At 36.9% G+C, this 12,418-nt stretch overlaps 1 protein-coding gene across 3 annotated transcripts in view; it reads left to right on the forward strand.

Moving 5' to 3' along the window:
• vit.S (vitrin S homeolog) overlaps positions 1–8,832 on the forward strand; it is an 83,278-nt gene extending 74,446 nt beyond the window's left edge. For all 3 annotated transcript variants that reach the window (XM_018265190.2, XM_041564416.1, XM_041564415.1), the window contains 5 exons: positions 451–598; positions 2,099–2,202; positions 3,376–3,602; positions 5,542–6,055; positions 7,824–8,832. In XM_018265190.2, the coding sequence (XP_018120679.1) occupies positions 451–598; positions 2,099–2,202; positions 3,376–3,602; positions 5,542–6,055; positions 7,824–8,002 (1,172 nt within the window). In that variant the 3' untranslated portion in view covers positions 8,003–8,832. The remainder of the gene's footprint in view (positions 1–450; positions 599–2,098; positions 2,203–3,375; positions 3,603–5,541; positions 6,056–7,823) is intronic.
• The last annotated feature ends 3,586 nt before the right edge of the window (positions 8,833–12,418 follow it).

Here is a 12,418-nt window from a genome sequence, read left to right on the forward strand (position 1 = left end):
GTGTCATTGGACCTTCTAGTGAACAAAGTACAAGACCTCTCTTTCTCTAGCCTTTAGTGAGTTAGAGCTCACCTTTTGGGAGTTTCAAGGCTGCATAACCAAACAACCTGGCATTGTCTGACCGAAGCTATGCAGTTAGTGCTACAAGAAAACATTTTGGGAGTGCTTAGGTTAAAAAAAGGTAAGTGAATGTAAAAATAGGGACAAGGAGAGAAAAAATACAAGTGAAAGTGAGAAGAGAAAAGTAGAGAGAGTGATCAAGGGAACAAAGACTGCAGAGCTTAAAGAAAAAGAGAGGAGACAAGTTTTAGTACCCTGGTGGGGCTTGGTGCAAATAAATATCTTCTATTTCCTTTAACTTATGATTGATTCGTGCAAATATTATTTTGTTATAGCTAAAATGAATGAATTTACCAGAACACGTTTGCTTTTGTGTTCTTTCACTTTAAGACTGCAAAATCGATCTTGTGTTCCTTATTGATGGAAGCTGGAGTATTGGAAAGAGACGTTTCAAGATACAAAAGCTTTTCATTAACCAGATGGCAGAAGCTCTTGATATTGGTCTCTCCGGGCCTCTTATGGGTGTTGTTCAGTATGGGTAAGACCTTCAATAAACAGATGAAAACTAAGTGTATACAGTATTTCAACACCCGCTGCTTCAGAGGGTTTAAATGATGCATGAACCTCCAAGACCTTTTTAGTTAGCCTATGATAACAAAAAGGAAAGATCTGTAGTGAAGGAGAAAATTTTCAACTACATACCCAACACTTTTAGTTCCTCCATGTACATTCCCCATCCAGCCAGCACAGAGTAAAATTTGACAGTGCAGAATCAATCTGGCAGGCATCTTACTTACCACATACCTATTCTGCTTCCCCTCCCATCCTCCAGCAACACCCCCTGTATTAGAGACAATGAGTACGTACAGGATGGGATAGAAACAGGCCTACAAAGTATTATCCTATGCAACTTTTCAATAGATATAGGGGTTTTTTTTATTATTATTATTTTAATAAAAAAAGTCTGAATAAATTAGAATCCACGATTGGGCCTTATTTTTATTAAAAAAGCACAATTAAATCGGATTTTTTGGGTCTTTTTTCCCAAAAAAGCCAGAATTTTTCAGATTTTTGCCCAAAAAGTCCAAAATAGTTGGATTTCCAGGCTAATTCCAGTACAGACCACAGAAACGTCTAAATAGTCTCCCATTGACTTAAGTACAACCTTGGTAGGTCTGAGATGCTGGATTTTTGGATTTGGACATCCTTGTGGTATAATAAGTCTCGAAAAATCAGAGTTTTGTTTTTCCACTAAAAATTCAGATTTAATAGTAAAAAAAACACAATTTTTTTGCATTTTTGCCATTTGGACTTTAATAAATAACCCCTTCATAAACATTTTAACAGTTTTTTTGTGTTTTCAAATTAAAGCAATTTCATCTACTTTTCTACCACGCACAACCGGTTCTGATTCCACACACAAAAAAAAAAAAGGTCTGTGACACCAAAACAAGCATGGTAACAAAAACAGTCTTTGGGTTTATTTAATGTTTCTAGTGGGCTTAAGGAAAACAGATCACGGAAAACACAGGCCCTGAGCATACTGGTTAACAGGTCCCATACCTATATATTGTAATCAGGGGTGATCCTGGGGCTGCTGCCACCTGAGACAGCAGCCCTTAATTCCACCCCCTCTCACTCCGTACTTAAAATTAAGGCATCGGAGCAGGTCAAAGGGGGTCCACATCATGAATGCAATAAGCTATTGCTCTATGCACTATCGCAGAGCCGAATTTCTGGTTTAAAAAACTTGAAATTTGTCTCTTAAAGTTACAGGAGGTGGCTTTTTGCTGCCCCTGATAACTGGCCGCTCATTTTCACCTTAGCTAAGGTCCTCACCTTGCCTCATGGCAGGAACAGCCCTGATTGTAATGATGTTTTTATTTCATGCAATAAACTTTAATGTGTATTTAATTTGCCTATTTACATGTGGTTATAGCTTCCTTTGAAGTACTGACTGCAGATATGCATTTTTTTATCAGTAGAAGTCAAATCCCTAGGTCTGTTAAAGAATTACCTTTTTTTGTTTACCTTTAAGAGATGAACCTTCAACAGAATTTGGTCTTCAGGCACATTTCAATGTTGGAGATCTCAAAAATGGCATAGAAAAAATTCCTCAAAAAGGGGGGCATTCCAATGTTGGTAGGTTATCATTGAAATTATGTCTTGGTTGTTATTATACAGTATGTTATTATTTCTGTGTAGTGAATGAATAACTAGGTGTAGACAATTGAATGTAATACATTTATTACTTGCTAAAACCATATTGTGCTTCTAAAACTCCAGTGCTAGAGTAAAACTAAAGTAGGGATAGGGATTCTGTTATACATGTCTACTGTCTATTTTTTTCATTAAATACAGTTGTTGGCATTAGAAACATAAAGGGGTCCATTTACTAACAATTGAATTTCAAGCCTTTTTCCTATATTTCTTAAAAGCTCTAAAAGTATAAGAACCACTGAAAAACTCTAATGCAAAACTTTGCCAAGTAAAAGTTGTCTTAATGCTATAGAAGTCAGTGGGAGCTACTCTGATCATATTGGACCATTTTTAATCTATTCAACATTTTAGAGGTTTCGAATTTTTTTTCCACTAGAAATTGTCCCAAAAACCCATCACGCCTTGGGTTAAAAACACGGAGAGCAACTTGGGTTAGCAACTTGCTGCATGTTATTATGTACAAGTAATCGATTTCTAATACATTAGGAAAAGAAGTGCATTTACTGTATAGTTATAGCTAATTATATTAGTGGTAGTAGGAGTAGTTCACCTTTAAATTCATTTTAGAACAATGTAGACATTGCTATTCTAAGTCAAACTGCAACTGGTCTTCATATTTTAATTTATATGGTTCTTCTGATATATAACTTTATATTCAGAAGTTTAAGCAACTATCTAGTTTCTAGGGTGCAATTTACCCTATCAACCAGGCAATGATTTGAACAAGAGATGGTAATATTAATAGAGGAGGGTCTGCATAGAAAGTTAAGTAATATAAAGTAACAATCACAATACAGCTGTAGCCTCGCAGAGCAATAGTTTTTATATTTTGGGGTCAGCGACTCCCATTTGAAAGCTGGAATGAGGCAGAAGAGGCAGGCATCTAATACAACATCTAGAATAAGAAAAATCAATTGCAAAGATGCCAGGAATAGGGCATTCTAAAACATACTAAAATTGTATTTAATGATGGAGAAAGTGCATTACTGCACTTTATATGATATAATTGAATGTCATATATCACAACTGTATTTTCAATGTTAATTATATTATTTAGCTACATACATTTTTATCCCACTGTGATTTTCCCACCAGGAAAAGCTCTCTCTTATGTGAATAAGAATTACTTTTCTGATGCCAGTGGAAATAGAGGAGTCGCTCCAAATGTGGCTGTTGTGCTGGTGGATGGATGGCCAACAGATAAAGTTGAAGAAGCTTCCCGTCTTGCTCGCGAGTCTGGAATAAATATTTTCTTTGTCACCATAGAGGGTGCTGATGACAATGAGAGGTCAAGTGTTGTTGAACCAAACTTTGTTGATAAGGTAAACACCAGTGGACAGTGTATTATTCCATCTTATAAATGCTGGAGTATGTGTTTGGCAAAATATAATACAACAGTTATAATAATAATGACAAGCAATCTGCTAAGGTGTAATAAGAAGGTAGTCAACCCAGGGGTAGATACTATTAGAAGTCTGTCGTACAGAAAAACAACATTTAGGACATTAATTAGCCCTAATCAGGAAGCACAAAAAATTCTAAAAACAGGTGTCAGCCATATCACAAATTGTACATGTCACAAATTGTACTGCTTTTGCAGTGCTTTGGAAGGTTGTTCACCTTCCAAAAATGTTTTTTAGTTTGTTGTTTTCAGATTCAGGACACTGGGAAAAAACCCGATGGGCCCCTGCGGCCAAAACATGCACCCCCTGATCCGCAGATCAGCTGTGGCGGTGCGTCTTTCACCCATGAGGGCGTGGCAAGTTTGGAAGTCGGGAGGTGGCCCCCGAGAACAGCCCCGGTGGGCCTCTAATGCTTCAGTCTGACCCTGATGTGAAGCATAGAGTATCCAACTTACAAACGCACACCCTGGCCCTCCTGGAACTTGAATCCCTGGTGCACAGCAAAACGGGGGATCGGACAACCCCTCAACAATACAAATTTCTTTGTGAAGCATAGAGTAAACACCCTTCAAACTTTATACAACAGTTACAGCATAAACCTTGTATCCCTGCTATAAAAATAACTAGGTCAGCAGATGAGCATTCAGGCTGGGTCCTCTGTACACTGCTGTGGGTCCTCTTTCTATGCTAGTCAGCATATAGAGATTTATATTGTGACCGATAATTGGGGGGCGATTTATAATTGCTTGAGTCTTTCATTAAGGAAACCACGAGTGAGTTAAAGAAGTCACACAAGGTTTTAGGGATAAAATCCTCGTTAGTTTAGTTCTTTTTCCCCAATTGGGCTTTTTTAAATAAGAAAAAATCCATCCTTACTACTGTAATGACATAAACACAATCACAATGTGTGTTTATGCCACAGTACTTGTCCCCAAATATTATTATCTTCTGTCAGTATAACACCCTGTTGCAAAAGAGTCAAGTTTCCCAAGCAATTGCACAGGATGATCCATACCATTTCATTAGAATTGCACTCGGTGTCCTCTTAAGGATAAATATGCCTGCATGCATGAATCATTTGACTAATTGTACATGAGTCTGGATAGTTGTGTCTTTTTATTTGTGTCTTTTTATGTAAGTCTCAATAGGCTAAAGCTTAGTTGATATTAGATTAAAATATTTAATCATCTATATAACGTTTAAGATATAGGAGAAGAAGGTTTTATTGGGGCATCTTTGCTACATGAACATGTTAAGTGAATAGTGTCATAATGTTACTGGATACTGTTTTGCCAGGGTTCTCTAATAAAGTCTCATCCTTCAGTACAGTATTTAAAGGAACAGTAACATCAAAAAATGTTAGTGTTTTAAAGCAATTAAAATATAATGTACTGTTGCCATGCTCTGGCATAACTGGTGTGTGTGATTCAGAAAGACTACTATAATTTATGTAAACAAGCTGCTGTGTAGCCATTGGGGCATCCATTCAAAGCTGAAAAAGGAGAAAAGCCACAGGTTACACAGCAGATAATAAATAAGCTCTGTAGTATACAATGGGATTCTTCAGAACGTATCTGTTATCTACCATGTGTCCTGTGCTGCCCCATGGCTTACCAACAGCTTGTTTATTTAAACTATAGTTGTGCTTCTGAAGCAAACACGCCAGTTTTACCAGTGTCGGGCAACACTACATTATCTATTAATTCTATTAAAAAAACTTTCATTTTTTATGTTACTGTTCCTTTAATAGGGAAGTGTCAGATTGATGGTGTGAGATTTTTTTATCGTTTTTTATCCAGATGATGCAAAACATATCTGTGCTGGTAAAAATGTAACCTGGTTTACCTTATACTTGCAGGCAGTGTGTAGAACCAATGGACATTTTTCCATCAATGTGCCAAGCTGGTTTGGACTCCACAAAGTTGTCAGCCCTCTGGTAAATCGTATGTGTGATATTGACAAACTAGTCTGCAGCAAGACATGTCTCAATGCTGCCGACATTGGTTTTGTTATTGATGGCTCCAGTAGTGTTGGAACTGGCAATTTCCGCACTGTGCTTCAGTTCATCGCCAATATAACCAATGAGTTTGAGATTTCTGATACGGACACAAGGATAGGAGCAGTGCAATACACCTATGAGCAAAGGCTGGAATTTGGATTTGATAAGTATAGTACAAAGCAAGATGTGATTAATGCCATCATGAGAATAGGCTATTGGAGCGGAGGAACAAGCACCGGCGCTGCCATCACCTACGCCTCTGAGCAACTGTTCAGTAAATCAAAAGCAAACAAGAGGAAGATATTAATTGTCATTACAGATGGTCGGTCCTACGATGATGTTCGAGTTCCTGCTGCAGCTGCACATAGGAATGGTACACATTTTTCTGATGTTCCTTGTAATATGTGCTATCTACTGTACAAATACACACTTCCAACAGTTAGTTACATAGTTACATAGTTACATAGTTAAATCGGGTTGAAAAAAAACAAAAGTCCATCAAGTTCAACCCCTCCAAATGAAAACCCAGCATCCATACACACACCCCTCCATACTCTCACATAAATTATATATACCCATATCTATACTAACCATAGAATTTAGTATCACAATAGCCTTTGATATTATGTCTGTCGAAGAAATTAGCCCCTCTTAAAGGCATTAACAGAATCAGCCATCACAACATCACCCGGCAGTGCATTCCACAACCTCACTGGCCTGACGAACCACCTACGTTGCTTCAAATGAAAGTTCTTTCCCTCAAGTCTGAAGGGGTGGCGTCTGGTACGGTGATCCTCTTCATGGGTATAAAGGTCCCCTGTCTATAATGTCCTCTAATATACTTGTAAAGTGTAATCATGGCCCCATCATTAAAGATGGCACGAACGTTAAAAGGGAAATTGCTTTCCCAATAGAAATATATGTCTGAGGCTGAAATATAGCATCTTTTGCAGTAGAGGTTCATGTCCTAAGCATAGTGCGTCCCATACATGTCCTGGAAAAAACACAAAGGGGCCCAAAGGGGCCCATTTACTTAGCTCGAGTGAAGGAATAGAATAAAAAAAACTTCGAATTTCGAATGTTTTTTTAGCTACTCCGACCATCAAATGGGCTACTTCGACCTTCGACTACGAGTCGAACAATTCAAACTAAAAATCGTTTGACTATTCGACCATTCGATAGTCGATGTACTGTCTCTTTAAAAAAAACTTCGACCCCCTAGTTCGCCACCTAAAACCTACCGAAGTCAATGTTCGACTTTGCTATCTTTTTTTGGTTGAAGAAAAAAACGTTTGATCGATGGATTTAAAATCCTTTGAATCGAACGATTGGAAGGATTTAATCGTTCGATGGAACATTTTTCGTTCGATCGTTTGATGAAACGAATTGTGGTAAATCCTTTGACTTCGATATTCGAAGTCGAAGGATTTAACTTCGACAGTCGAATATCGAGGGTTAATTAACCCTCGATATTCGACAATAAGTATTTGCCCTAAAATGTATCGATTCCTTTTCAATTGCTGATGAACAATCAGTGTCGGATTGGGATGCCTGGGGCCCACCAGAAAACCTATGGCCACAGGCCCACTCTCCAAACTATTTTGCCTTCTTTGTCATTCACTTTCTTTATTCACTTCTCCTCAAATATTATCATCAGTCTCCTCCTTCATCCCCACTGAAACTTGGGCCCACCGGGAGTTTTCCTGGTATCCCTGTGGGCCAGTCCGACACTGTGAAAAATAATACGTTTTCAAAAGCAACTGTCAGTGCTCTCAGCAGAATTTTAATTCCACAAATATATAAGATTATGATGATTTTTAAAAGTGAAGGTCTAACATATAATCAGAAAATTGTGTTTTTCTGTCAAAAATGGGCAATGATTAATTCATCTTCAATCTTCATCATCTTACAGTTAGGGAGCAGATATCTACCAACATTTCAGAAGGGCAGACAGGCACACTGGAACATGATTGTATTTAGATGCAGAATAATGTATTTAAAATATGATGAAATGCGTATGTCTAATTTTCCATAAGAGATATAATTTATAACTTAAAAAATTTGAGCCTTGCCTTGAGATGCTTTAACAAGCTTGGATTTTAAAAAACTTTCTTTCATTTTAAATTTGTGACTTTCCACAGGGGTAATTGCCTATGCTGTTGGGATTGCCTGGGCAGCCCATGATGAGCTGGAATCCATTGCAACCGACCCTGACAAGGACCATTCATTTTTCGTGGAAGACTTTGACAGCCTCTACAAGTTTGTTGGGAAGATCATCCAGAACATTTGTACAGAATATAATTCTCAACCACGAAACTAAAATCAATGCAATTATGGACATGTAACTAATTCTTGGATACCAGGTTTTCCTACCAATAAATCCCATTTACACAGTATTAAGTGCAAAGTAAGAGTCATGTCTGGATCTAAGTATAGGTGCAATTGTGCCCTGCAGACCAGTATTTGCTTTTTAACCTGTGTGGTGCAGACTTCCATGCACCCAAGAAAGCTTACGTATGTAATGTGCCTGTAATGTGCCTACTGCCCACAGGAGGGAAAAAAACTGGATTTAGGTATATTGTGAATCATGCATGCTCTCAATGAAATATTCAGCAGCTCATAGTGTTAAGTGGAACATATTATGCTACAGTTATTTATTCACCATGAACCATACATGCAATCGCACATTGGTACTGTATTGTATATCGGTTTCTATTCTTTTAAGACTTTCCCATTATTGAGCTGGGAATGTGGAAATGCAGATCTTAAACAACACTGTTGCATTTCTAATGCAACTGTTTAGATGCAGAATTAATAAAACACAGATGCAGATATGTTTCAGCGCCGCTCTGAAATTATATCTAGTTTTGCATTTCTGTTAAAGATTGCAGCAACAACTAGCAATAGGGATAGCCTGAAACAGCCACTTTGGAACAATATACAAGTGTAGATGCTGAAGAAAGATTAATTCGGTCCTGTGTTACTATATTATATGAAATCTTAAACAGTTGTTGTTCTACTTCATAAAAACGTAAAGGGTTTGGAAGTAAGGTTTTAAAGATTTATATATTTCGTCAATAACATTTATCTAAAGGGATACTGTCATGGGAAAAACTTTTTTTTTCAAAATGAATCAGTTAATAGTGCTGCTCCAGCAGAAATCTGCACTGAAATCCATTTCTCAAAAGAGCAAACAGATTTTTTTAGATTCAGTTTTGAAATCTGACATGGGGCTAGACATATTGTCAATTTCCCAGCTGCCCCAAGTCATGTGACTTGTGCTCTGATAAACTTCAATCACTCTTTACTGCTGTACTGCAAGTTGGAGTGATATCACCCCCCCCAGCAGCCAAACAAAAGAACAATGGGAACGTAACCAGATAGCAGCTCCCTAACACCAGATAACAGCTCCCTGGTAGATCTAACAACACCACTCAATAGTAAAAACCCATGTCCCACTGAGACACATTCAGTTACATTGAGAAGGAAAAACAGCAGCCTGCCAGAAAGCATTTCTCTCCTAAAGTGCAGGCACAAGTCACATGACTGGGGCAGCTGGGAAATTGTCAAAATGTCTAGCCCCATGTCAGATTTCAAAATTGAATATAAAAAAATCTGTTTGCTCTTTTGAGAATTGGATTTCAGTGCAGAAGTCTGCTGGAGTAGCACTATTAACTGGTGCGTTTTGAAAAAAATGTTTTTCCCATGACAGGATCCCTCGAACATTTTCCCTTTACATATGTAAAAACTCTGCAAACCAGTGGAAAATCCTACACATCTATCCACAAAGCCATATAGTTCTGCCTTACCTTAACATAATAGCATATAGAGTGAAACCTCCGTTTTACTTCACCAATTTTGCTTCCCCTCATTTTACATTTTTTTTGTAGTCCCGCCTAAATATTATGCATAATACTGATTTTTACTTTTTTTGTTCCCATGAAAAACTTAATGTGGGGGATTCCTCTGTAAAGTATTGAAATGATATCAGTGAGGTCCCTCTGTAATGCATACAAAGTTGAATCATATAACAGCAGTACTAAATTATACTTTTGTAACCAATAAAATCCTATCCAATATAGAATAGGGATGCACTGAATCTTTAATATTTGGCTAAATTCCAATCATCTTCAAAATGACATGTATTGGGCAGGTATAAACAAACTCATGAGTAAACCCATGCCGTATCGACATGATGTGATCTTTATAGACAGGTTTCCCAGGGCTTTGATGGCTGATTTCTCAAATGGGCAGAGTACTGATTATTTGACAGACTTGCCAGATAATATCACCATGCATGTCTAGTTTAACACTTCCCACATATGTGCCAGTGCAGAGGCATGTAGTTCTGCATCAGCTAGAATAGTGTCTTATGTACTTACATATTAAGTGCTAATAATCAGTTTTGGTTCACTCAACAACCTGGTCCTTTGTCAAGATTATTTTAGAACACACTGCCTACACACATTTGTTGTGAAATTAGAATGAATATTGGTTGGGGGTACCAGAGAAAGGTATTTATCACTTTCATCTGCTTCTAATGAAATGCAGCCATCATTAAGTTTCCAGACAAATGTATTTTGGTTCTTTCTTTAATTATTTTATATGTATTTTTTCTGTAAAAGAAATACAAGGCAAATAAATTTTGCAGAGCACTGTGTATTTTCATTCTTCTTTTGAGACTCTCAAAAGTGTGTGTATGTATGTATATATATATTGTGGTAGAGTGACCCAAACAATGTGGGAAAATGTGTGTTTTACCTTTAAGTTCTCCTTAGTGGGAGAGGTAGGCACCAGGAAGGGTGTTCATAAAGAGAGAATAGGTTCTCTCATTAAAGGTTTTGGCAGCCAGATTCTGGAAGCTGGAGTATTCTGGAAAGAACAGGCAAGCCAGGTACTCCGATCCAGAAGTCCAGCTCATGGATTAGAGCTCACCTTTCACAGGAAGGCTGTCCTGTGGAAAGGTATTTAGGTCTAGTGAGGCTGTTAGGAAACTCTCTCAGAGCAGGACACAGAGCAGGAAGGACACCTGTCTGTGTAAGGAACTCCCAGAGGGGCTGGGGATGCCATTTGCTACTGCAAAGTGCAGAGAGAGGAGACCAAGTGACCGAGGGTCTGTCTGTCTGACTGAGGAAAGCCAGGAGGCTGAGCAATTCCCCAGAAGATTCGTGAGTACAGGGGTGGCCCCTACTTATGTGTTTACTTACTGGTAGTCCACATGGGGCCCAGTTTAGTAAGGGAACTCTTCAGGTGTGAAGGTAGCGCCCAGTGGGCAGGATTTATTTTTATTATTTGTTTTGTATCCTGAAATGGTCACCCCTGTGTGTAAATAAACTGCCTTAAAGAGAAGTGAAGTGTCTGTCGTGGATCCCGCAGCTTACAATATATATATAGATATATATATCTATATAGATATATATATATATTTTTTTTTTTTTTTTTTCTTATATATTTGCTAAAACACTCCTGCAAAGCATACTCTGGTAACTCCTGCTAGACTTGTTTTGCATTTTAGTGGCCTTGCAAAGCTGCTGGCTACATCTTTATTCCTTATCTTTAAACCTGTTATCCAGAAAGCTTCAAATTACAGACAGTAGAGTCCATTTCAAGCAATTAATTGTAATTTTTAAAAAGTATTTCCTTTTTCCAGGTAATAATAAAACAGTACCTTGTATTTGATTATAACTAAGCTGCATGAATTCATATTTGTGGCACAACAATCCTACTGGGTTTATTTCATGTTTGAATGATTTTTAGCATACTTGAGGTGTACAGGGCAACCATAAGCCCATCACATGCATTGCTATGGTCCTGAGCTCTAGTTATACATAAACTCTGCCCAACTGAAACTCTGCTCAAATCTGACATTTACAATTTATAACATAAATAAATATATCTATATATATATAAATAAATAAATAATAAAAAAAATATATATATATATATATATATATATATATATAAATAAATATATATATATATATATATATATATATATATATATATATATATATATATATATATATATATATATATATATATATATATATATATAGTTTTGCATGTAGGACCAGCACACTCTAGATAAGTAGTCTAGTTACCATGTGATCTTCGGTTCTCATTAGAACCTGTATCAAGGATATCAAACAGTGATCAATGTGTAGAAATCAAAAAGAAAGGCAGTCTTTTAATTTTATAATGCTATTACCTCGTAGAGAGTCAAAGGCGTGAATTACTAGTATCAATTATTTGAGAGAAAAAGTAAAGAATAGTAAAACCCCCGCACTCTCAGATGAATTCAATTTAAAAAATATTTCAAATATACCGTGAACCAAACAATTAATATAAATTAAGTGCATGTGCTGAAATATAATTAATTACTTTTTTAAAAAAAATAAAGCAAAAAAGGACATTATGATTATAACTACATATTTTAGCTGGATGCTTTCATCTTTTTAACTTCATTCTTTTTATCCCAGAAAACAACTTAAATTCAGATGACTATTCAAAACTTTGGGTGTGATATGATCTAAATCATTTATCCAGTAAGCCTCCAACTGCAATAATTCATTTTGTACGGCTCCACCCCTTGACTTATTTGCTAATTCATCAATAGGCATGCATCTGAAATGAGGACTGAAACGCTGGACATAAATGGTATTTGAATAAATATTTTTTTTATTTATCTAGAAGGTGCCAGCAAAACTGTACATATTTTTGACTGTACACCTCGAAA

Source organism: Xenopus laevis, chromosome 5S (genome assembly GCF_017654675.1).
Source record: "Xenopus laevis strain J_2021 chromosome 5S, Xenopus_laevis_v10.1, whole genome shotgun sequence".
In the NCBI taxonomy this organism is placed as follows: Eukaryota; Metazoa; Chordata; class Amphibia; order Anura; family Pipidae; genus Xenopus; species Xenopus laevis.